This window comes from Pieris napi, chromosome Z, assembly GCF_905475465.1.
Source record: "Pieris napi chromosome Z, ilPieNapi1.2, whole genome shotgun sequence".
Taxonomy (NCBI): Eukaryota; Metazoa; Arthropoda; class Insecta; order Lepidoptera; family Pieridae; genus Pieris; species Pieris napi.
Genome location: NC_062259.1, coordinates 7,987,976 through 8,015,375, shown reverse-complemented (window position 1 = coordinate 8,015,375; position 27,400 = coordinate 7,987,976). Strand labels below are relative to the sequence as shown.

Below are 27,400 nucleotides of genomic sequence, written 5' to 3'. Positions count from 1 at the left end.
AGCCGCTATTTCGTATAACTAAATAACCTTATTTTCTAATTTTGCGTATTTAATTTTTTTTGTTTTTTAGATTTTATTTTTCTATTTTTTATTATAATGAAGAATTGTAAATTATACCTAGCAAGTTGTCCATTGATCTCTACTTCGTTTAAGGACTATATATACACGATGCAAGGCAAAACTGTGATACCTAGATGTTCATATTATATTCGTCATCTAGCCGCTAATTTCGTACAACTAAATAACCTTATTTTCAGATTTTGCGTTTTTAATATATTTTTTTTGTTTTCTAGATTTTGTTATATTTTTTTTCTATTTTTATTATAATGAAGAATTGTAAATTATACCTAGCAAGTTGTCCATTGATCTCTACTTCGTTTAAGGACTAGATATACACGATGCAAGGCAAAACTGTGATACCTAGATGTTCATATTATATTCGTCATGTAGCCGCTAATTTCGTACAACTAAATAACCTTATTTTTGTATAGTGCGTTTTTAATTTTTTTGATTGATGTTTAGATTTTTTTTTTATTATTATTATAATGAATTATAAATTATACTTAGCAAGTTGTCCATATATCTCTACTTCGTTTAAGGACTACATATACACGATGCAAGGCAAAACTGTGATACCTAGATGTTTATATATTCGTCATCTAGCCGCTATTTCGTATAACTAAATAACCTTCTTTCTGATTTTGCGTTTTTATTTTTTTTTGTTTTTTAGATTTTTTTGTATTTTTTATTATTATGAAGAATTATAAATTATACCTAGCAAGTTGTCCATTGATCTCTATTTCGTGTAAGGACTAGATATAAAATTTACTATTTCGGTTTATTGCGAATAAAAATTAATAAAGATTACGTGATCAAACATAAACTGCAGTCAAATACATATCTAAACAATTTTTGTTTTCTAGATTTTTAATTTTTGTATTTTTTATTTTTTATTATTATGAAGAATTATAAATTATACCTAGCAAGTTGTCCATTGATCTCTATTTCGATTAAGGACTATATATACACGATGCAAGGCAAAACTGTGATACCTAGATGTTCATATTATATTCGTCATGTAGCCGCTAATTTCATACAACTAAATAACCTTATTTTCAGATTTTCGGCTTTTAATATTTTTTTGGTTTTCTATTATTATAAAGAATTATAAATTATACCTAGCAAGTTGTCCATTGATCTCTACTTCGTTTAAGGACTATATATACTCGATGCAAGGCAAAACTGTGATACCTAGATGTTCATTTTATATTCGTCATCTAGCCGCTATTTTCGTACAACTAAATAAGCTTATTTTCTGATTTTGCGTTTTTAGTATATTTTTTTTCTAGATTTTTAATTTTTTTTTCTATTTTTTATTATAATGAAGAATTGTTAATTATACCTAGCAAGTTGTCCATTGATCTCTACTTCGTTTAAGGACTATATATACACGATGCAAGGCAAAACTGTGATACCTAGTTGTTCATATTATATTCGTCATCTAGCCGCTAATTTCGTACAACTAAATAACCTGTTTTTTTTATTTTGCATTTTTTTTTTTTTGTTTTTTAGATTTTTTTGTATTTTTTATTAATATGAAGAATTATAAATTATACCTAGCAAGTTGTCCATTGATCTCTACTTCTTTTAAGGACTAGATATAAAATTTATTATTTCGGTTTATTGCGAATAAAAATTAATAAAGATTACGTGATCAAACATAAACTGCAGTCAAATATCTAAACATATACCTAAACGAATTTGTCATATAATCAAGTCATAGCGTACTTTTGAACCAATTGAAAAATGCGACTTCAGTAGTAAGAAAACAGGAACCTGTACTTTTGCTGTAGAGATGATTGGACAAATTGGAGTAATGAATACACAATAACAATCTAATTAGAGACCTTGCAATGTTAAGAACTAAATTTAAAAAAATATTGATACACGAAATAAATAGTTTACGATTTTTTCATAATTTGAATCTATAACGACCTCATCCAAGATCTATAGTTTACGCTGCGAAATAATAAAAAAATAGAGGCACCGTGAAAAAGTCTCCAATTAAAGTGTTTCGTTTAAGGCGTCTCGATGGTATTAATATATAACAGTATTTAACAGCTTTAATAAATATATCTTCTGTGTGTTGTAGGCACATTGAACACGATCCGCGAGTAAATACAAAATATAATTTATGTTCATAAAGACATCGAACGTTGCAGCTTTGTCTCTAGGTATTCACACAACTTGGGAGGTAACTGAACCGCACTAAAGGAGCAGGAAACCAATGTAGGTAAACTATCTAATAATAGGCAAAATCTTAAATTATTGGCGAGTATGTTAGCTAATGGATATTAAAAGTACTTAATAAGGGCTAAATCGAGGGTGTAAAAATGTCGACGTCGCGACCTTTTCCTAACCTAACCGATTAATCTAACTTACATTACCGATATATGAGGTAGTCCGAATCCAACTTATTCGTATGAGGCAACAGTGGTTTATTGCTTTTAAATTTTAGAGGTATTTATTTTCAATAGACTTAAATGAGGTATGTTTTCTCTTCCTATGCCATCGTACGTCGACTAACCGCTATCAGTGTTTGATTTATATTGCAAGATGTTGTAAATGATACGGTCTTAATTAAATTTTGCTAGCATTCATTGTATAGAAGGTACACGGAACTTTATTCAAATGAACTTTAGCAAATTTTATTTAAACCAATATAACAAAATAGCAATCACTGACAACGACCACTCGCTACGACCATTCGCACGCCCCTACCAGGCTTCAGATGTTATCAGAACCTACAACTACAAGAAACAGGATTCGAACTAACTAACGAAGGCGATTATAGGTTAAAATTAAGTACGAAGACGAAGATTTAGTAGTGACTCAAAGAGGTCGAAAGGCAGAAATAAAAATGTAATAAAATAAAATCTACGCAAATCTATAAATTTAAATTCTATCTTATTATTAATTAATCCTACTCGTTAAGGCAGTTAAGGCATCACTACACTAAACTACCAAACGTACATACTTACAAAAAATATAAATCTCAACCAATCTTACATTAGAAGGTAAATAAATAATTGTATAAAAAGGTAAAAATATTGCGTTTCAATCATTATTCCGTATTGTAAAAATAATTACGAGGATGGAAAAAAAAGAAGGGATTGAAAACAAAATGGACTGGATGAAAAATAAACATATATATAAAACTAATTTAATGACAGTAAATTATAATTGCAAATAAAACATGTAATAAATAAATAACTTAAACAAAAAATCTAAACGATCCATCTCGACATACAATACTAACCATGGGCTTAAAAATATAATTGTGACTACTAACAATCACATCGGTGCAATATTGATAAAATAAATCTAATTAAAAACATAATATTCGTAATGTAACGATGGTATTTCCAATATGCAAGCTGCAAGATGCATACATGAAGTAACACCGTTTCATTTATGCTTTGTCGGAAACTGAAAAGAAATTCCAACTAAAACAATTATCAATTACCAAATCTGGCAACTTCGTATATAAATAAACATCAGGTCGAGATAAAAACACTGCGAGAAACGTTAACGCCAGACGAACTTGTTGTCACGTGACATGAATCCCATTCCCAAACAAATTCATTTGGCGTAAGTTTCGCACTGATTTTTTTAAACTCAGCCTATGCTAGCATTAGTGAATAAATTAGGTCACATGGTGTTTCCTTATGAAATCAAAAATGTGACGTAATTTTTTTTTAACCATGGGGTTAGTCCATCACCATCATCATCATCCGGGGTGATCCTACGTGAAGCAAAGCAGGTTTCAGGTGGCCACTTCTTCATTTCCCGCTTCGAACTCCAGCTTGACGTCGTTATTTAGACCCTCGACATCTACTTCGTTCTCAGGGGCGTTTAACATGTTCAGTGTCACCTGCAAAAGTAAAAATATATCGATTGGCATATTGTAATATAGCTTTTTTAAAAAACCCGAACCAACCGTGCTCCGTGTACTGCAACTGCTCCTGATGGAGCCAGAGCACTAACCTCTATGTAATACGCTGGACCGGTTATATTAATATTTGTGCCGATTTGAATATCGCCATATTAGCGCTGAGAGCAGAATTATCAACGCTATTTACCCAACTACCAATAGAGGGATAGTACTCACTGCTTACAACGCTAACATTTTAATTCTCATATCTATAGAAAAATACGACTTCTAGCAATTACACCTCATATTTTAGATATGGGGCTTAAGTGTACAAGTTACAGGATAACGGAACACGTAGTAAATCCTCTGTTTTTAATTTGGTTGTTTTTATATTTTCATTTTAAACTAAAAATAAATTTCAATTTAGAATTATATAAGCTTGTAGTGGTTTTCGTAGTCCTATATACCCAATATTATATATAATTCGACGGGTTTTGTTATACCTGTCAAGTGTTGAGGCAACGAATCGTAGAAATCAATAAAAACCAACTCGACTACATTACTAAAAAATAGCCTAAGACTTCATAGTTGTAATATAATAGAAATATAAAAGATAATTTTCTTCTAAAGACTTGAAATTTCCAATATGGTGCCAATGTCCGCTTTAAAAAGTTACTTTAGCATTATAAAATTAAAGCCAGGATATGCCTTGTGGGCGATAGGTTTTTTATTTATTTGAACTTAACAAAACAAAACTATGATATCCTCCATTTTAAGTTTTTTTGACGTGATTACGTCTTTAAAATCGTTTTAGTCGGGTGACATGTTCAGAAACTTGTGTCACACCAAAACCTCACGAGCGCGATCGCAGGTATAACGAGAGAGAGACGGACCGATCTCCCGTCTCATCTCGAGCGCTGCCAGTCATTCCGTGAATGTATGAAGAAAAATGTATATCATAGTCGAATAAGTAAACTTGTCATTTTACACCCGAAATTTATCATCAAAAGTGTGAATAAAACGATAGATGTAATTTAAAATTTGAAAAATTTTCTTCATTAATTCCTTACTTCCCAAAAACTTATATCACCAATAAGACGTTATCACGTAAACATCTCGATCGTAAACCTACTTTACAAACAACCAATATTAAATTTGTTTTTTAGTAATAGGTATATTTTAAACACGATTATATGTATATTCAGAGCTGACGTTTTTGACATAGACAAACGATTCTCGAATACGTCTCGATTCTTACCCTAAATACCTACCATAAGAATTTTCATATCACTTGTGATTAGGCCAAATTGGCTGTGCCCTAATCTTTTAATCAATCAAAACATTTAAAGAGGTTTCTATTTAAGTAATAAAATGTTCTCCTAATTTGTAAAATAATACGGAATATCCTTTTCTTAATTCAATTTTCGGCAGTGTCTAGCAGTGATAGCTGCAACTTACGTATACGTGTACGTACGTGTGTACAACCATTATGTACGTTAAAAGAAACAGGGCTTACGCTAGTATTTATCAGTACAGAACAGATGTACTGTATTATTTCTTACCAATTAAATTTTGCATATTATTAACAGTAGCGGTCACCGCTAGACTTGCCGCAAGGTAGTCATAGCATATTACATATTTTACCATGTAATGTCTAACATATAAAGCACAAAAACAAAACTAAAGGTAAAATAATATCTAAATACCATACAACATAAACTCCTTTTACCTATTGTTGAGATTTTTAACATATTTTAAATTTTAATTACTTACATTCACATACATAATTTAAGTAAACAAAATAGTTCGGTTTGTAATAAGAAATTAATATGCATTATTAGTTAAATAGTTACTATAATGCACCATAACACCTACTTTATTTTATACGATTTGTAGGTAAATGTAAAAAGTATTCTACTAAAGTACTATTCTAAGTAAAGAGAATCTTACCCCTGACGTGCTTTATATAATTTTCACATCGTCGTTTTTACTTTAAACCCCAAAAATTTTGTTTATCTTAGCGCTTTTGTCTTTGCGTTTGCTATATATACATATTTTGTTCAAATAATTTTATATTTTTTTAAGGCAATTAGGAGTATAAAATGCGCATGCATGAGCCGTGTGACGCGTAAGCTAAATAAAATTCAAACTTCACTAACTTAAAAAGAAAAAAAACAGCGTGATTTAAATTAGTGAAGATTTGAACCTCGGCGTTCTTTCCTAATATGTTCGGTCGAAGGAGGCTCAGGGACGACACTACCTGTGTTGTTTGTGGTACGTTGTTCACTGAGTTGCTAACCTGACGTACTGGTATACTTGCGTCCTCGAAAGCCTTCTTTTTTAGTGTTGTGCGGATTTGAGATCTAAAATTTCACATTTAGGACAGATATTTTTTACCAGTAATCAAAACCTAAATAATCGGCTTTAGTATTATGGACTAAAGATAGAGTCTGGACGAAAAGAGAACCATCATGAGTTTTTTGGGTAAGATTCAGTAACGACACTTATCGGAGACTGACGGTATGTCAAAATCCATTACATTTTTTACATACGAGAGTCACATTAGCCCTTAGTATTATTTCCGATTGTCACCATTATGACGCACCAGGTATAAATTACCTTTATTGTTATTTTGACAACCCTGTTACGTCATTATAGTTCAACTGTAATCATCTAGACACTTAATATAAAAAAAATATATATAAGTATTATATTAGTACGCATAATCGCCACACCGCGCCGGTTCGCTTTACGCATAGACTCTTATTAAGATACTAAAAAAAAGTCAGAGCAAGACCAAGGACGCATAGGTTTATTGTTTTTTTTTTGGTTTGAATATAATATACTATTACCAAGAAAAAAGGTCTTGAATTACTGTTAAGATTTTTAATTGTACCGATTAACGCCCGAACCCCTAATAACCTATCACAATCCATAATCCACCATGTGAGATAGTAATCTTAATTCAAACATTGTACCAAATGTGCCAATAACCAATCGACGGATTGTAATAGCCATCTGTCGATACAAGCTATCCATGGGAGGTCGTATCGGAGTCTGTGGATAGACCTTTGTATGAAAATGACAGTGGACGAAAGCTCGATTTCAACAGTTAATTATTTTAACAGATTTTAACTTACACCAGTTTTTTAAATAATTAGAAAAACTGTTTGTTATGTTTTAAACATACACATGTATATTTTAATGTTATTTGTACGGTTTTATTTACTTTATTTGGTTTACATTGATTATCAAATATGAGTGTAAACTCGGTAAAATGGAACGACAAGGAGCATTATATCCGTCGCCAAAAATGGATTGTTTTCGCAGGGTTTGGTTATTGGGATGCAGATAGGAGATCGATCGACTGTCACGGTCTGATCTCAGATTGTTTTCAATTCTAGATTGTGGATTAATTATTGGGTTCGGGCGTAAATGGTTTTGATTTCAGTAGCGTTGACTATAAAACCAGTATAGTCACTAGAGGAAAACTACTAATTCGGTTCCATAGTACCAACAAAATGCTCTAAGACAAATCATCTTTTTATCATTTCACCTTTACTTACACTGTTCTGCTCTTGATGTGCTGGCCGAGCTTATTGAGATCGACGGCAAAACGGTGGACGCAAGACCGTAGCATCTCAATTTCTTCTTCCGTCCATTTGCCACTGCAAATTAATATATAATTCTAAGAACAAACAAGTCAAAACAATTTTCAACTAATAAATGCCTAGGCCATTTAGCATCGATCTGTCAAACGCACTGACAAAATGGTGTTATTGATTTTAATTACTATTATTTTTTGTAATACCAGCAAAGAGGGACATGTCCGAATACCCAATTGAGCTTTTCCTTAACTTCAATTTATCAAATAAAAAAATCTGACACGGCCATCTAAATAATTGACTGCTTATCTCTCATTACCTCCAGATTGATATGAACAAGCCTAAAGGCGAAGGTGCCTTGTAAAAGTGACTGACTAGGATACAGACTTACCCTGGTTGTGAATCTCCGACTGGATGTAACAGCATCGTCATTTCCGACAACTTATTGAAGGCACTGCCTGCTTCACGAAAGATCTCCCCGACCTGAAAAATTCAGTTAAATAATGAGCATGGATATTCATGCATCTAATATTAAGTACGTAAGTAGTAAGTCCTTACGTTAGACATTGTTGTATTAATAACAAGAAAATAGCAAAGTGTGTTGCTTAAGGCCCAGGATTGATATGTAAGATATGGATCGGCTCGCTCTTTCCCGAAGATTCTCTAATCGGTAACGCCCATGCGCCAACTGGAACGCATGCGCCGTGACCAATTCGTGTTATCGATTAGCTTCTAAAATAGCTATGGCTGGGCGTATCCCAGCCGTATAACAGCGCCCCCTATGACCTAAAAGGTGGGCCTGTTGCTAGGTCGTGATGGCCTATTTTGTTAGGACATCTAGGAACCAACATTTTTTTTATGGGACAGGGGGCAATCTACAAGGCGTAAAATAAATTGTGTCTATGGATACCTACAACTGATAGAGACTTACAAGGGCGTGGTCGATTTGAAAAATCGTCTAATATCATCAAAGCGTTTTGGAAAAACCTTTATAAATATAACAAAAATTATAAAAGTACCTAGTACCTATAAACTTTCTAAATTGCCAAAGAAGGAGTTGTGTAATTTTTCAAAACCTCTCTATCTAAAGGATTAATTGAAGTTGTGAACGGAACGATCTGTGGCTAGTTAAACAAATGTGTATTGTTCTCATGATTAAAAATTCTTTATAACGGCGAGTTAAATTAGCTGGTCGGTGTTCTGACCACTGCATTCTATAGTACGTCAGGGCTAGCGCATGCGCTGTATTGACAATCAATACAGCTGCATCGGATTATATTTTTTCGGAAATTACAACACGATATAATCTGAAACTTCGCCTATATAATAAGAAATCGCAAAGAAGCCTGTAAAAAACTAAATGAGCAAATGCACAATTATTGGTAGTTGAAAAACTGTCTTAAAAAACAGTACTAGAAGTAATGGCAAATTTATACCTTTTGCTTGCCTTAACTTACGGAGCTTAACAATAACAACAAAGGAATAACATTTATGGCGTCTTAAAAAATACAATTTAAAAAGAAACGTAATTATCACAAAGCAAACGAGGCAAAACTGTAGATATATATTCGCAACACGATTCATAAAGCCCGCTGGTAAAATACAACTCAAAAAGTTATAAAAAAAATTACAAAATAAAAAAGCGTACAAAAGAAAGACAAAAATATACGCACTTACCATTTCCTATTCCGTTTGTAAGAGTGTCTTAGAAAAATAAAGATAGAGAACAATGAATTACTACGAAAAAATAAGCAGAAACATATAACACAACTTTTCACAACTGAAGGCACATTGTAACTGAGCTAAAATTTACTGCATAGTGCATCGAGGTCTATTTAAAGAAAAATCAATACTAGGATTCATAGGAGCTACCAATCAGAGGCATTGCCGTCAGTGCATAGCAACATAACGAAAACTACATCGATAATTCCCGGGCCTGCAGCTACACGTACTTAGGACCTATCACTTATATGACGATATGGCTATAGTTTGTTATAAATATTATTAATAAATAAAATATATTACGAAATTTATTTTATTATATTTATATGATATCCTCAATAACCTATTTCCCTTCTAGAGAAATGTATGTATTATTATATATGTTTTTGAAGTGAAACTTCTTTAGAATCGTTGTGATTTCAAACCGGATGCAACAGAAAAAGCGACCGTAAAAAGAGACAGACACATAAATTAATAGGATTTGGCGTGGGAGAGAGTGAGAAAGCGACAGTAAAATTTTGTTTTTGAAGGTTTCACTTCTACCACGTGTGAATTGGACACATGATTTTTTTTTTTATAGAACGGGGGGCAAACGGGCAGGAGGCTCACCTGATGTAAAGTGATACCGCCGCCCATGGACACTCTCAATGCCAGAGGGCTCGCGAGTGCGTTGCCGGCCTTTTAAGAATTGGTACGCTCTTTTCTTGAAGGACCCTAAGGGCCGGTTTTTTGATCCGTAGTTAACTCAACTATTAATAAAAAATCCTTACTATTAGTTAAATATCAGCAAAATGCGTTTTTTGATCCGTGGTAAGAGCATCTAATGGTAAAATATCTAACCATTAGTCAAAAAAGTTAACTACTCAGTATCGGAGGGTTAACAAGATGGCCGCTGGTAATTTATATAGTAACAGCTGTTTGTCACAGAAATCAAACTATGATAAATACGTTTATTACTATCTAATGATGAATTTAAACATATTGAGATACTTTAATTAATGAGACGATGAAGAAGACGATAATATTATATGAGAATGTGTTAATGAGTGACCAAAAATATTTAGGCAACGCCATCCGCCATTAGAAACCTGGGATGATGTAGATTTTTGTCACTGTTACCCCCTATCGAAGGGAACAGTGCTCTGGATTGTTACTGAAATTGGGAATGATCTTAAACTGCCAATGAACAAGAGTATATACTATATATAGACAGCAGCTCATACAAACCTATTTTGCTTCATTACTAGCTACAGCACCGCAGCAGTATATAATTAAGTATATTACTAATTCATTATGTGTTTTATTGCCTATAATAATAACTTATAATTATTATAAGTTAATATCATACGCAATAAAATACATAATTAATTAGAGTTAATATTATTTATATATTACTAATAATATTAACTTATAATTATTATAAGTACATACTTGTAATAAACTACAGCTACACATTAGTTAGGGACCTATGATATTCTTTAGGGCTTTTATTACATTTGTGAGTTAGCATCTACCTACTTTATTACAAGAATTTATAAATAAAACATGTGACTTGATTAATAAACGTTGAGAACGTCACAGAGATTTCCAAGCTGCATCTTTTTGTAGATTGCTGCAGTGATCAGTTGTTTGCAGGTTACGACTGTGTAATCCTTGAGAAGCATCACCAGTTTGGCAGTTTCTTTTTTGGCAAAGTTAGCAGTATGGTCCCTTTAACAAAACATAAATGTATTACTTTCTATTACGAAACACAAGATAAACCGGAATAAATAACACGAAAATATGTTTGTACTTACTTGTTTGACCGTTGGCTGTTTGCGGACATCGTTATTTATATATTTAAGTATCGTAAAAGGTGTAAACCGTATTAAAACACAGAAAAAAACTTTATTTATATCGTGTTATTTAGATTAATTTGATACTTCAAACTCTTTAAAGCGCAAATAACGAATGAAGATGGCAAAAATGGATTTCATTCACTCAATATGTCTAGTGTTGTCATACAAAATAAATGTTCCCCACAAAAAAGAACCACATTTTTTGGGATGTCATTGCTCATTGCACTGGCAACAAATTGACCAATTGTTAAGTTTAACTATAGTTAAAATAGACATTGAAAAACGCATTTACGATTTTACCAATGGTTATTCATTTAACTATAGTTAATGTAACAAATGGTTAAACCATTTTTTACTACGGATCAAAAAACTGGCCCTAAGCCGAATTGGTTCGGAAATACTTCAGTGGGCAGCTGGTTCCATATAGTGGTGGTGCGCGGCAAAAACTGCCTTGAAAAACGCTCAGTTGTGGAACGGCGGACGTCGAGGTGATACGGGTGGGATTTCGTATTCTGTCTCGACGTCCGATGATGAAATTCAGCTGCAGGTATTAATCCGAACAACTCCTCTGAACACTCTCCATGGTAAATGCGGTAGAAGATGCAGAGCGACCCCACATCTCTACGCAATGCCAAAGGATCAAGCCGCTCGGAGAGGGATTGGTCGTCGACGATTCGAACCGCTCTGCGTTGTATACGGTCAAGTGGAAGGAGCTGGTACTGGGGAGCCCCCGCCCAGAGGTGAGAGCAGCACTCTATGTGGGGCCGAATTTGCGCTTTATATAGTTGCATGCGGTGGCCCGGAGTGAAGTACCGCCTCGCCTTGCTGAGCACACCAAGCTTTTTGGAGGCTAATTTAGTTTATATGTTTTTACTTTATTAAATTAGATACGAAGACGTAAAAAGATATATTTGCCCTATTTTATACACTCTCGAGAACTTACGGATCACTAAATACAATTTGGACATAGTAAAATGCGTAATCTGTTTACTATTCCAATTATCTATGTACTTATATAAAAGAAAGTCGTGTTAGTTACCGATTTGGCCGAAAATTGGTATGGGTAGCTTAGACCCAGAAGATAAAGGATACTTTTTATCCGGTTTTCGTGGGACGTAACATAAAACGTGGCATAGAAAACGTAACAAACAAATTATTAAAATTTATCAGTCATCAGTCTAGCCGTTCATTTGTTAAAAATGGTCACTTTAACAAAACGCAACTTAAAGCTAAAATTAATGTTATCTATGATTAAGTATGATTGAAAATTTGACAATTAGAAGTTTTGTAGGTTGATGTGTTTATTTCGAGTTTCCATTAGCTTATCGTGCCGATATTATCATTGGCAATGCCACGACCAAGAAGATCGAATTTTTCCCGACAAAGCCGTAATGCAATTATTGGGTGGACCGATTTGATGATGATTTTTTAAGGTTTTGATAACGTCTGTCAGTCCGCTAGTAATTACATAAATAGTCTTTATTTGATAACCTATTGGGATGCAAAGCTTAGATGATAAGAAGAAAAAAATGTTATATTATACACTCGGCGTCAAAAAAATCGCACCTTTTCTAAAATTCGTGTCAAGCGATTATAACTCCGAAGATCCTTCCTGTACCCTATCATTATTAGAATCATTTGAAAGCTAATGAAATCCCTTATTTGAAAACGGTAGGAAATTGGTAACCACCCCCATAAAAAAAGAAAATTCTGGGAAAATGTGAAGCAATGTGTATTCTGATCAAAATTACAAAGAAAATGAACAATACAAAAATTAAAAATAAACAATAACAATAATTAAAAATTAGTCTTAAAACCTAGTGTTGCCTCCTCTAGCCCTCCGACCAGCTTCCAAGCGGTCAGTCATGGACCTGATGAGCGTCACGACGTGTTCCTGGGGAATATTGTCCCACTCCTCGATGACGGCATCTCGAAACTCATCGAGAGTGGAAGGAGCTGGATTACGGGCCCAAACTCGCCGTTTCAGCTCGTCCCAGAGGTGCTCGATAGGATTGAGGTCTGGGCTTCTTGCTGGCCAGTCCATTACCTTGATGCCAACTCGACGTAGGTAGTCCTTGACAATCAAGGCTGTGTGGCACCGGGCGTAGTCGTGCATGAACTCGAAGTTGGCGCCGACAAAACCTGCACATGGGACCACATGCTGCTCCAAAATCTCGGTGATATACCGGTGGGCAGTCAGAGACCCCTGGCTGCGACCATCTCCAGCTCTGGAGACGCACATGAGGTCTGTTTTGCCGTCGATAGAAATGCCACCCTAGAACATGCAGGATCCTCCTCCATACCCGACGGTTTCCATGGTGAAGGCTGGTGTGAAACGCTCCCCTGGACGCCTGTAGACTCTCTTACCCATTTCTATGGTGTACAGGCACACTCTGGTTTCGTCGGAGAACAGGACATTCCTCCACTGGTCGAATGTCCACGGCACGTGCGTTTCGTAAAATCGCTTCCTGTTCGTCCGGTGGATGGCAGTCAATTAGGGGCCTGTAGCAGCCCTTCTTCTGATAGTGGAGACGCTGTCTGCTGTCCTTTGAGTAGCTCGAAGCCACTGCTGCAGCTCCACAGCGTTGGAGAAGCGGTTCCGCAAAGACGTCGACACAATGTAGCGAACATCTCTGACGGTAGTGCAGCGACGTCTCCCGGATCCATGTCTCCTCCAGTCCTCCAGATGTAACCTCCAGTCTCTTGGAACCGTTGGTATACCCGTTGCACTCGAAATCGGCTGATTTTCAGTTGCCGAGCAACTTCAACCTGCCGTAGTCCGGTTTGAGGTAGGGCCACCACTTGAGCTGCTTCTTCTGCCATGGTACCCATTTTCACTGGGTTTTTTACCGTCGAAGCTCTTCAGGTGTGACCTCTGTGACGTCTGGATAGCAAATAACCCATAATTGACTTTTACCCCCTCGTTTTATTCGCGTCCAGGGTGGTACAATTAGTGAGCCTCCAAATGCGTACATCGCCACTTTTTAATCAAAGTGCTGGCGATTTGTGGTTTTTGATTTTCCGTAAACAAATGATTATTTTTTTGACAGCTTATTAATTGAGCTTTTAAATGATACTAATAATGATAGGGTACAGGAAGGATCTTAGAAGTTATAATCGCTTGACACGAATTTTAAGAAAGGTGCGATTTTTTGACGCCGAGTGTATATACCTTTACATAGGTGGGGAAAGCGGCTATAGATTTTTAAATATGTAAAAAAAAACTGTTGCATGGACATCCTCGAGCGCGTCAGATAGCATCAATGCCCTACGTATTTTTAATAATGTACGTATGTTAATCTGATCGTTTGCATGATGCGGGTGGTTGTATTTAAGGGTTGAAAATGAAAAAAAAAAAATCGAGCGCGTCAGATTTTCTAAGGGAGTGTTAAAAAAAAAAGCTCTCATTCACTAATCTGACGATTTCGATGGGACGCAAACCTGCGGCCATTTTCATAATGTGCAAAAAATTTTAGAAAAACGGTTCACCTTAAATGCCATCCCTGCAACTTCCCGCTAATTCCATTCCTGGGCGCTTAAAATTGATATTTTGAGCTCGCTGAGTTCAAAGAAATAATATTTATATGCATTTGAGCTCTCCCAGCTCGAAAGTCTGATAGAAGTTTCATAGAACACTATTTTTGGAATTTTCAAACCGCAATAACTTTTGAATGGATCAAGCAATTTTCACGCGGTTGGCGGCATTCGACGCAGTTTTATCATCCTCATAAGTAACTTTAATTGATCTAACCACAAATTTCGGAGTAATCCCGAAAAAACACTTTTTCGGGTTTCTTTCGTTCACGATATCTCTCGAACGAATCAACCGCTTTTGACCAGCTTGGTGGCGATCAACGTGGTTTTTCAAGCTCAAAGGCGGATAAGTTTTTGAAGTTGATCGATAAAGAAACCACTTTAAAAAAAATACTTATTTTTTTTTAGATTTTTCAAAATTTCTCAAAATCTATCGGTCCGAATCGGTTCAAATTCACAGGAAATGTAATTTTGAGGGAAATATTTAGAACGCCGTTCAGTAGATTCCGATCGGTTTAAGGAAATGTAGGCATCACGCAGCTGCACGCATTTAACTTTATCGACGAATTTTTTTTATTTCGGCTTGCCGAAATCGTCAGATTATATATTTTTCATTATTCTTGAATTATTTCCTTCAAAATAAAAAAATTTAGCTACGCTCGAGAATGTCGAGATGATGTTTTTTTTACAACTTTGTTGCCCTCCCCTTTTTTTACGTCACTCTCAAATTGTCAGATTAGTGGAATATACACTTTTTAGGATGTAATTAACTCACCCTACCTTAATCTGACGCGCTCGAGAATTTCTGACTAATCTGATCCTGTATCCTTCACGGGTGGCCTTATATATGGGCCTCATGTTTTGTGGAGGTACTTAACCGGGTACAAGGTATCCCCCTGTATATTAATCTGCCGCGCTTTAGTAAATCCCGAAATCCCCGCTTGGGCTCCCCTACCACTAAGTTATGTGTACTTACCTTTAAACCTAGTAGGATAAATTATAGGTTATTTAAAAAAATTTTTAATTTCTATTCCTCAAATCAAATCAATTATTTATAATAATGCATAAATCCTTTTGTATATAGGTTAACATAATTATACTGATGTTCGGATCCGAACAACACATCTACTAAATCGCTGATAAAAATATTAATGTAGTGGCTCATAGATTACAATATCATTGTATTTAAATAGAACAAGATGATCAGCCTTTTGTGCACGTCGTCCATGTTAGGGTTTAAGTGTAAAATTTAAAGTAGAGACTTATTAGCCCAAATATTATATGGAATACGTTTTTAACAAACGGGAGAACCAGGCTAAGTCGCGACTCTGAATCCGAATGCCGTTTCCTTCAGCATGTGAGCAAAAAAATTGTTGCATAACCTAGGTTCGACTGAGCAACTGGCTAGGCTACTAGGCATTTCCTAGGTATATATGCAGAGTGACCCCACATCTCTACGCAACGCCTAGGGATCAGGCCGCTCTGAAACAGATTGTTCGTCGACGATTCGATCTGCTCGTGGTTCATTACGCTCAAGTGGAAGGAGCTGGTACTGGAGGGCTCCCGCCCAGAGGCGAGAACAGTACTCCATGTGGGGCCGAATTTGCGGTTTATAGAGTTTGAAACGGCGCGGTGGCCCGGAATGAAGTACCGTAGTCTTGCCTTTCTGAGCACACGAAGCTATCTGTTTCATGACCTAATAAGCAAGTAGGTGATCCAGCGCCTGTCGTCAACTTTTTGGGCCAAAGGCAAGCTTGTTTCCTCACGATGTTTTCTTTTATGAGAGTCGAGGATTGGTAATAAAAATGCATTTTTTTGGGAGGGGGTTTAATTGAAGCAATGAAACAATTTCGCAAATTAATATAAGAGGAATTAACTTATATACACAACCTTTGAATATATTAAAAATCTTTGGTAATTGCAAAGATGTTTAATATTTACAAATATTAAATTATATTAACATATTTGTAAATTGCAACGTCATCATTATCTGTGTCTTACGCTAAGAACTCACGAAGCGGTTTGCACCCCGCGCCCGCTGCGGTGGCGGATTGTTGTTTTATTTTAAAAACTCACGAGGCCGGAGTTTTGTGCGGTTACGCAGCCGCTGCGGTTGCGATTAGCGCCCGCAAACTTGGCGGCTGATTATCGCAATACGAGCGGTTGCAAGCAACCTCGCCCGCCGGTGCAGGGGGACCAGCAAACAATCGCACACGCCACGGGTGTAAAACGTGTCGTGAAAAGTGATTTAATTTTTTACATAAATATCTGTATTCTACAAAGGCTGCGGGCCCGGAACCGCGGCGGGCGCAGGTGCAAACCGCTTCGTGAGTTCTTAGCATCATACATTACACGCGTAATCATAACGTAGTATAAAAAATATTCGGAGACTTATCTTCTATATAAGTATTACTACTATATTTACATTATTCTTTTATATGTAGAAACATGAAGATCTCCTGGTATTCACACCTTATATATAATAATATTAAATTTTTTTACAAGCATAACATCTGATGAACCTATCTTCCAAATAGTTGTAAGTACAGATAAGTACATCAGGCGTTTAATTTTTTTTTATATTTTCATTTTTATATTTTTTTTTGTATTTCATTTTATTTAAAAAACTATTTTAGTAATAAGCTAATTTGTACAAATATTATGTCCAAAGAGCGGTGCTATGACCCTTTGAACGTCTCTTATAATTTTAATGGTAGTGAATCTGCTTTCCACAATAATTTAAATATTACAATTTCGGGCGGGCTGTCAGAATTGCCCGCCAAGGTCTCGGTGTAGCGTGGGTATAGCCATATAAGCCAAAAAATTTACATAAGTACTAGCGATAGATATAGTGCGCACTAATGCTAAGTGATAAAAATATTTCAAAACGATACAGTGATAAACAACAATTTCCTTAACTATTCAAATATTGTGATCCGTGCGGCCTGTTATACATATATATATATTTCAAGTCTGATTTAAGCGTATCTAGCTATTTATTTTTTTTACTAAACTTTTTTAAACTTTTATATTTTTTTTACATTTCTTTTTATTAAATTTTTATATTTTTTTTATTAACACGTTTTTTTATTATTTTTTATTTTTTTTTACATTTTCTTTCGTTTATTATTATATTTCGTACAACTAGGCACATCACTCATCCGGATCTATCTATTGAGTTAACGATAAAGCGTATCACTAAGGCGTTATTTGGTATGTATATGTAAAAATTTAGAAATTAGCCCAAAATTTATACCGGTTAATTTTGTGATAAAAATGCATATAAACCTTATAATTTCGTTAGTAATACTTAAATAGTTCAAAATATAATAAAAATTTATTATTCAAAAGCATAAGTAGACATCTAATATTTTTGGAAGACCGATTGGAATGATCTATGTTGTTAAAATTTTATTAATACTAATCAAACAATGATATAACTGAACTTAACACAAAAATGAAATTATGTGTAAGAAACAACAAATACTCTTCTGAGGTATTTAGTCTAGAAATATCTATTATCTAATGCAAGCAATCTTCAATTATCCTTAAATATTCTATATATATACACGATGCAAGGCAAAACTGTGATACCTAGATGTTCATATATTCGTCATCTAGCCGCTAATTTCGTACAACTACATAACCTTATTTTTGTATTTTGCGTTTTTAATTTTTTTTTTGTTTTTTAGATTTTTTAATTTTTTGTATTTTTTATTATTATGAAGATTTATAAATTATACCTAGCAAGTTGTCCATTAATCTCTACTTCGTTTAAGGACTAGATATAAAATGTCTTATTTCGGTTTATTGCGAATAAAAATTAATAAAGATTACGTGATCAAACATAAACTGTAGTCAAATATCTAAACATATAAACGAATTTGTAATATAATCTAGTCATAGCATACTTTTGAACCAATTGAAAAATGCGACTTCAGTAGTAAGAAAATAGGAACCTGTACTATTGCTGTAGAGATGATTGGACAAATTGAATCCAACAATATAATTAATTACAATATTCATGCCTAACAGATTTAGTCTGGAGCACAGAATATGCTTACGGGGTAATAAGAAAGCTTTTCTCAGAACTTCGGAAGACGTCAGTGAAAAACTGGAGTAATGAATATCTACTTAAGATATGGAATCTAACCTATAGCCTATCCTTATACTAACAACAATAACAATCTAATTAGAGACCTTGCAATGTTAAGAACTAAATTTAAAAAAATATAAATACACGAAATAAATAGTTTACGATTTTTTCATAATTTGAATCTATAACGACCTCATCCAAGATCTATAGTTTACGCTGCGAAATAATAAAAAAATAGAGGCACGGTGGAAAAGGTCTCCAATTAAAGTGTTTCGTTTAAGGCGTCTCGATGGTATTAATATATAACAGTATTTAACAGCTTTAATAAATATATCTTCTGTGTGTTGTAGGCACATTGAACACGATTCGCGAGAAAAGTAAATACAAAATATAATTTATGTTCATAAAGACATCGAACGTTGCAGCTTTGTCTCTAGGTATTCACACAACTTGGGAGATAACTGAACCGCACTAAAGGAGCAGGAAACCAATGTAGGTAAACTATCTAATATTAGGCAAAATCTTAAATTATTGGCGAGTATGTTAGCTAATGGATATTAAAAGTACTTAAAAAGGGCTAAATCGAGGGTGTAAAAATGTCGATGTCGCGACCTTTTCCTAACCTAACCGATTAATCTAACTGACATTACCGATATATGAGGTAGTCCGAATCCAACTTATTCGTATGAGGCAACAGTGGTTTATTGCTTTTAAATTTTAGAGGTATTTATTTTCAATAGAATTAAATGAGGTATGTTTTCTCTTCCTATGCCATCGTACGTCGACTAACCGCTATCAGTGTTTGATTTATATTGCAAGATGTTGTAAATGATACGGTCTTAATTAAATTTTGCTAGCATTCATTGTATAGAAGGTACACCTGGAAGGTACACGGCACTAGGCGACTTTATGCAAATGAACGTTAGCAAATTTTATTTAAACCGACCACGCCTTTTTGCGCGCCTAACGAATCAAAATAGCAATCACTGACAACGACCACTCGCAACGACCATTCGCACGCCCCTACCAGGCTTCAGATGTTATCAGAACCTACAACTACAAGAAACAGGATTCGAACTAACTAATGAAGGCGATTATAGGTTAAAATTAAGTACGAAGACGAAGATTTAGTAGTGACTCAAAGAGGTCGAAAGGCAGAAATAAAAATGTAATAAAATAAAATCTACGCAAATCTATAAATTTAAATTCTATCTTATTATTAATTAATCCTACACGTTAAGGCAGTAAAGGCATCACTACACTAAACTACCAAACGTACATACTTACAAAAAATATAAATTTCAACCAATCTTACTTTAGAAGGTAATAAATAATTGTATAAAAAGGTAAAAATATTGCGTTTCAATCAGTATTCCGTATTGTAAAAAAAATTACGGGGATGGAAAAAATTAATGGGATAAAAACATAATAAAGGACATGAAACCAATTAGAATGGGATACAAAAATATTAAGAGGATTAAAAAAAAAATATCGGATAAAAAATAATGAAGGGGATTAAAAAAAAGGAAGGGATAAAAAATAAACAAATATATAAAACTAATTTAATGACAGTAAATTATAATTGCAAATTAAAACATAAACAAAAAATCTAAACGATCCATCTCGACATACAACTATACTAACCATGGGCACTGGGGCTTAACAATATAATTGTGATTCTAATTACAATCACATCGGTGCAATATCGATAAAATAAATCTAACTAAAAAACATATTCGTAATATATCATAACGATGGAACTTCCAATATGCAAGCTGCAAGATGCATACGTGAAGTAACTAATGCTTTTGTTTCAAACTGAAAAGAAATAGAGTCACAGTGCCATGGTTAGTCCATCACCCCAGGGTGATCCTTCGTGAAGCAAAGCAGGTTTCAGGTGGCCACTTCTTCATTTCCCGCTTCGAACTCCAGCTTGACGTCGTTATTTAGACCCTCGACATCTACTTCGTTCTCAGGGGCGTTTAACATGTTCAGTGTCACCTGCAAAAGTAAAAATATATCGATTGGCATATTGTTATATAGCTTTTTTAAAAAACCCGAACCAACCGTGCTCCGTGTACTGCAACTGCTCCGATGGAGCCAGAGCACTAACCTCTATATAATACGCTGGACCGGTTATACTAATATTTGTGCCGATTTGAATATCGCCATATTAGCGCTGAGAGCAGAATTATCAACGCTATTTACCCAACTACCAATAGAGGGATAGTACTAACTGCTTACAACGCTAACATTTTCATTTTCATATCTATAGAAAATTACGACTTCTAGCAATTACACCTCGTAATTTAGATATAGCGCTTAAGTGGAGAAGTTACAGGATAACGGAGCACGTAGTAAATCCTCTGTTTCTAAATTGGTTGTTTGTATATTTTCATTTTAAACTAAAAATAAATTTCAATTTAGAATTATATAAGCTTGTAGTGGTTTTCGTATATAGATCATATACCCAACACTATATATAATTCGACGGGTTTTGTTATGCATATGGAACCTGTAAAGTGTTGAGGCAACGAATCGTATAAACCAATAAAAACCAACTCGACTACACTACTAAAAAATAGCCTAAGACTTCATAGTTGTAATATAATAGAAATATAAAAGATAATTTTCTTCTACAGACTTGAAATTTCCAAAATGGTGCCAATGTCCGCTTTGAAAAGTTACTTTAGCATTATAAAATTAAAGCCAGGATATTCTAGCACTGGTGCCTTGTGGGCGATATGTAAATGATGGGATATTATTTACTTTTTATGTTATTTTTTATTTATTTGAACTTAAACAAAACAAAACTATAATATCCTCCATTTTAAGTTTTTTTAGTAATAGGTATCTATATTTTAAACACGATTATATGTATATTCAGAGCTGACGTTTTTGACATAGATAAACGATTCTCGAATACGTCTCGATTCTTACCCTAAATACCTACCATAAGAATTTTCATATCACTTGTGATTAGGCCAAATTGGCTGTGCCCTAATCTTTTAATCTGTCAAAATATTTAAAAAGGGTTCTATTTAAGTAATAAAATGTTCTCCTAATTTGTAAAATAATACGGAATATCCTGCTATTAATTCAGTTATCGGCAATGTCTAGCAGTGATAGCTGCAACTTACGTATACGTGTACGTACGTGTGTACACCCATTACGTACGTTAAAAGAAACAGGGCTTGCGCTAGTATCTATCAGTACAGAACAGATGTACTGTATTATTTCTTACCAAATAAATTTTGCATATTATTAACAGTAGCGGTCACCGCTAGACTTGCCGCAAGATAGTCATAGCATATTACATATTTTACCATGTAATGTCTAACATATAAAGCACAAAAACAAAACTAAAGGTAAAATAATATCTAAATACCATACAAAATAAACTTGTTTTACCTATTGTTGAGATTTTTAATTATTTTAATAATTTAAGTAAACAAAATAGTTCGGTTTGTAATAAGAAATTAATATGCATTATTAGTTAAATAGTTACTATAATGCACCATAACACCTACTTTATTTTATACGATTTAAAGTAAAAAGTATTAAATAAAGAGAATCTTATAGTACGAGATCCCGCTGCAGGATTGGTGCGCTCATCGACTATTTGTTTAAAACCAAATTTTTATGTTTATTTATAATTAAGAGAATATATATTTACTAGGGTGCCTATCAAAATTTGGCCGCCATTATTTTTAATTAAATTATTTTTAAGTGATTTTTGGTAAAAAATTTCGTTCATTTATTATTTAAATAAAATAACGTCTACATCACGGTAATTAATATGAAGATTCTAAAAAATCACGGGTGCCGTTGCGCACATGGCCGCACCTCTTTGCAGCCAGGTGTAAACAGGTATGATTTCGATAAATTTATACGTTTATTACCTATTTTTATTAATTATATGTCAAATTGAAGCTAATTTTTTTCTATTAATTATCATATAAAGTTGCTTAATTAAATCTGGCTGCAAATAAGGGCTACTGGCTGTTAAAGATAATAAATATTTAAGGTAGAGTGAAAGAGAGTTAGCGCGTAACATCATTTGTCAGACGAGGACAGCGATTGTCGGCTGTGCGACGCTTTTAAGCCATGGCGCATGCGTCGAACGTTAGTGTTCTCACCCACCGGGGAGTAATAGAGACGACTTATAATAAATACTCCAAAAAATATGTAATTTTTTTCAAAATGACAAATTTAAAAATTGTAACAAATTCAGCCCAGAATGGCTGGCTGGTACTAGATGTTTTTTTAAAACCAACATGGTTCCTGGGAGACTCAACTCCAACGCAAGTTAATAGTGTGCTATGTGAATCCACGAACAAAGCTTCCGATAACGACGATTTTGATATTTGTAGCCATGAAAGTGATAGCTCCGATGATAGTACAACAGAAAGCTCCGATGATTCAGATTTTTAAATAAGAGTTACGGAAATATAAGAGTTATAAGTTTAATTTTTTAATTTGCTTAAATGTTTAATTAATATGTAATAGACAATTAATTACTTGAATAAAATCTAATAAAATTTTTAAATAATACTTTCGCAATAAAATTTTCTTTTACTTAAGTCACCTTGGTTTTATTTTTTTATTTTTTAAATTAATATTAAATATCGACGTTCTAATTAGCAAATTATCTAACTCCATTTTAGAGAATGTTTTATTTGTACGAAAAAAACAATGACTTCAAAATTTATTATCATTTTAAAAAACCATTTAATATCTAATAGAGATATAATATTTAAGTTTGAATCATTCAAATAATTTGTAATTGGATTATTGCTTCATCAAAATGTTAAAAAAATCACCCTCTAAAAAATAAGGAGTTAGACAAATTGCTAACTAGACCGTCGATATATCAAATCAATATTAATTTTTTGTTGCAATTTTTAAATTTGTCATTTTGAAAAAAATTACATATTTTTTGGAGTATTTATTATAAGTCGTGTCTATTACTCCCCGATGGTTGAGAACACTAACGTTCGACGCATGCGCAATTTCTTAAAAGCGTCGCACAGCCGACAATCGCTGTCCTCGTCTGACAAATGATGTTACGCGCTAACTCTCTTTCACTCTACTTTAAATATTTATTATCTTTACCAGCCAGTAGCCCTTATTTGCGGCCAGATTTAACTAAGCAACTTTATATGATAATTAATAGAAAAAAATTAGCTTCAATTTGACATATAATTAATAAAAATAGGTAATAAACGTATAAATTTATCGAAATCATACCTGTTTACACCTGGCTGCAAAGAGGTGCGGCCATGTGCGCAACGGCACCCGTGATTTTTTAGAATCTTCATATTAATTACCGTGATGTAGACGTTATTTTATTTAAATAATAAATGAACGAAATTTTTTACCAAAAATCACTTAAAAATAATTTAATTAAAAATAATGGCGGCCAAATTTTGATAGGCACCCTAGTAAATATATATTCTCTTAATTATAAATAAACATAAAAATTTGGTTTTAAACAAATAGTCGATGAGCGCACCAATCCTGCAGCGGGATCTTAGACCATTACCCCTGACGTGCTTTATATAATTTTCACATCGTCGTTTTTACTTTAAACCCCAACAATTTTGTTTATCTTAGCGATTTTGTCTTTGCGTTTGCTATATACATATTTTGTTCAAATAATTTTATATTTTTTGAAGGCAATTAGGAGTATAAAATGCGCATGCATGAGCCGTGTGACGCGTAAGCTAAATAAAATTCAAACTTCACTAACTTAAAAAAGAAAAAAAAAACAGCGTGATTTAAATTAGTGAAGATTTGAACCTCGGCGTTCTTTCCTAATATGTTCGGTCGAAGGAGGCTCAGGGACGAGACTACCTGTGTTGTTTGCGGTACGTTGTTCACTGAGTTGCTAACCTGACGTACTGGTATACCTGCGTCCTCGAAAGCCTTCTTTTTTAGTGTTGTGCGGATTTGAGATCTAAAATTTTAGAAACACTTTCATTATTAAACGTTATGTCATTCGGCTAGCCTAGCAAATTATATTACATTTAGTACAGATATTTTTTATCAGTAATCAAAAACTAAATAATCGGCTTTAGTATTATGGACTAAAGATAGAGTCTGTGCGAAAAGAGAACCATCATGAGATTTTTGGGTAAGATTCAGTAACGACACTTATCGGGGACTGACGGTATGTCAAAATCCATTACGTTTTTTACATACGAGACTCACATTAGCCCTTAGTATTATTTCCGATTGTCACCATTATGACGCACCAGGTATAAATTACCTTTATTGTTATTTTGACAACCCTGTTACGTCATTATAGTTCAACTGTAATCATCTAGACACTTAATATAAAAAAAAATAGATAAGTATTATATTAGTACGCATAATCGCCACACCGGTTCGCTTTAAGTATAGACTCTATTAAGATACTAAAAAAACTTATTTTGCTTTACTATGGCCCAGAGAAAGACCAAGGACGACAGGTTTATTGATATTTTTTTTGGTTTGAATATAGTTTTACAAAGAAATAAGTTTTTCATGAATGACTGTTAAGATTTTAATTGTAGCGATTAAATGGTTTTGATTTCAGTAGCGTCGATTATAAAACCAGTATAGTCACTACAGGAAAACTACGAATTCGGATCCATGGTACCAACAAAATGATCAAAGACAAATCATATTTTTATCATTTAACCTTTACTTACACTGTTCTGCTCTTGATGTGCTGGCTGAGTTTATTGAGATCGACGGCAAAACGATGGATGCAAGATCGTAGCATCTCAATTTCTTCTTCCGTCCATTTGCCACTGCAAATTAATATATAATTCTAAGAACAAACAAGTCAAAACAATTTTCAACTAATAAATGCCTAGGCCATTTAGCATCGATCTGTCAAACGCACTGACAAAATGGTGTTATTGATTTTAATTACTATTATTTTTTGTAATACCAACAAAGAGGGACATGTCCGAATACCCTATTGAGCTTTTACTTAACTTCAATTTATCAAATAAAAAAATCTGACACGGCCATCTAAATAATTGACTGCTTATCTCTCATTACCTCCAGATTGATATGAACAAGCCTAAAGGCGAAGGTGCCTTGTAAAAGTGACTGACTAGGATACAGACTCACCCTGGTTGTGAATCTCCGACTGGATGTAACAGCATCGTCATTTCCGACAACTTATTGAACGCACTGCCTGCTTCACGAAAGATCTCCCCGACCTGAAAAATTCAGTTAAATAATGAGCATGGATATTCATGCATCTAATATTAAGTACGTAAGTAGTAAGTCCTTACGTTAGACATTGTTGTATTCATAACAAGAAAATAGCAAAGTGTGTTGCTTACGGCCCAGGATTGATATGAAAGATATGGATCGGCTCGCTCTTTCCCGAAGATTCTCTAATCGGTAACGCCCATGCGCTAACTGGAACGCATGCGCCGTGACCAATTCGTGTTATCGATTAGCTGCTAAAAAAGCTATGCTATAGCAGCGCCCCCTATGACCTTAAAGGTGGGTATGTTCCTTGGTCGTGATGGCCTTTTTTGTTAGGTCATCTAGGCACCAACATTTTTTTTATGGGACAGGGGGCAAACTACAGGGCGTAAAATAAATTGCGACTATGGATACCTACAACTGATAGAGTCTTACAAGGGCGTGGCCGATTTGAAAAATCGTCTACTGTCATCAAAGCGTTTAGGAAAAACCTTTATCAATACAAGAAAAAATATAAAAGTAGATACCAATAAACTGTCTAAACTGCCAAAGAAGTAGAACTTGTGTAATTTTTCAAAATCTCTCTATCTAAAGGATTGATTGAAGTTGTGAACGGAACGATCTGTGGCTAGTTAAACAAATGTGTATTGTTATAATGATTTAAAATTCTTTATTAACGGCGAGTTAAATTAGATGGGAGGTGTTCTGATCATTTTTCAAGATTTTACGACATGTAAGTATAATGGGTATAATGGACCACTGCATTCTATAGGTTCTATAGTACGTCAGGGCTAGCGCATGCGCTGTAATGACAATCAATACAGCTGCATCGGATTATATTTTTTTGGAAATTGAACCCCACCCAACACGATATAATTTGAAACTTCGCCAATATATTATGAGATCGCAAATAAGGCTGTAAAAAACTAAATGAGCATATGCATAATTATTGGTAGTTGAAAAACTGTCTTAAATAACAGTACTAGAAGTAATGGCAAATCTATACCTGTTGCTTGCCTTACCTTACAAGCTTAACAATAACAACAAAGGAATAACATTTATGGCGTCTTAAAAAAAAACATACGAAATTATGACAAAGCAAACGTGGCAAAACTGTAGATATATATTCGCAACACGATTATTCATAAAGCCCGCTGGTAAAATACAACTCAAAAAGTTATAAAAAAAATTACAAAATAAAAAAGCGTACAAAAGAAAGACACAAATATAATTTCAGAGCAAAAGCCGCCGCACTTACCATTTCCTATTCCGTTTGTAAGAGTGTCTTAGAAAAATAAAGATAGAGAACAATGAATTACTATGAAAAAATAAGCAGAAACATATAACACAACTGTTCACAACTGAAGGCACATTGTGACTGAGCTAAAATTTACTGCATAGTGCATCGAGGTCTATTTAAAGAAAAATCAATACTAGGTTTCCTAGGAGCTACCAATCA

At 34.0% G+C, this 27,400-nt stretch overlaps 2 protein-coding genes across 4 annotated transcripts; both read right to left on the bottom strand.

Moving 5' to 3' along the window:
• Positions 1-932: 932 nt before the first annotated feature.
• LOC125062182 (chromatin complexes subunit BAP18-like) lies at positions 933-9,340 on the bottom strand. 2 transcript variants are annotated; one of them, XM_047667891.1, is made up of 5 exons: positions 9,217-9,340; positions 7,931-8,022; positions 7,501-7,602; positions 6,141-6,297; positions 933-3,934 (listed from the first exon to the last, which is right to left on the bottom strand). In XM_047667891.1, exons 1-5 carry the CDS (start codon positions 9,217-9,219, stop codon positions 3,827-3,829), a joined length of 462 nt encoding a protein of 153 aa, XP_047523847.1. In that variant the 5' UTR covers positions 9,220-9,340; the 3' UTR covers positions 933-3,826. The 2 variants fall into 2 exon arrangements, with proteins under 2 accessions (XP_047523847.1, XP_047523846.1); XM_047667890.1 differs by lacking the exon at positions 9,217-9,340 and adding an exon at positions 8,098-8,219.
• Positions 9,341-18,305: 8,965 nt separating this feature from the next.
• On the bottom strand, positions 18,306-27,348 carry LOC125062178 (chromatin complexes subunit BAP18-like). 2 transcript variants are annotated; one of them, XM_047667883.1, is made up of 5 exons: positions 27,200-27,348; positions 25,855-25,946; positions 25,425-25,526; positions 24,532-24,688; positions 18,306-20,730 (listed from the first exon to the last, which is right to left on the bottom strand). In XM_047667883.1, the coding sequence occupies exons 1-5, from the start codon at positions 27,200-27,202 to the stop codon at positions 20,623-20,625; spliced, it is 462 nt and encodes a 153-aa protein (XP_047523839.1). In that variant the 5' UTR covers positions 27,203-27,348; the 3' UTR covers positions 18,306-20,622. The 2 variants fall into 2 exon arrangements, with proteins under 2 accessions (XP_047523839.1, XP_047523838.1); XM_047667882.1 differs by lacking the exon at positions 27,200-27,348 and adding an exon at positions 26,022-26,045.
• Between the last annotated feature and the right edge of the window lie 52 nt (positions 27,349-27,400).

Coding starts and splice junctions, on each gene's coding strand:
- LOC125062182 (XM_047667890.1), bottom strand. Junction 7,603..7,930: donor GTCGGAGATTCACAACCAGG/GTAAGTCTGTAT, acceptor ATTAATTTGCAG/TGGCAAATGGACGGAAGAAG. Junction 6,298..7,500: donor CACATCAAGAGCAGAACAGT/GTAAGTAAAGGT, acceptor GTGAAATTTTAG/ATCTCAAATCCGCACAACAC.
- LOC125062178 (XM_047667882.1), bottom strand. CDS start 26,042: ATGAATACAACAATGTCTAAC. Junction 25,947..26,021: donor TGAATACAACAATGTCTAAC/GTAAGGACTTAC, acceptor TGAATTTTTCAG/GTCGGGGAGATCTTTCGTGA. Junction 24,689..25,424: donor CACATCAAGAGCAGAACAGT/GTAAGTAAAGGT, acceptor CTAAAATTTTAG/ATCTCAAATCCGCACAACAC.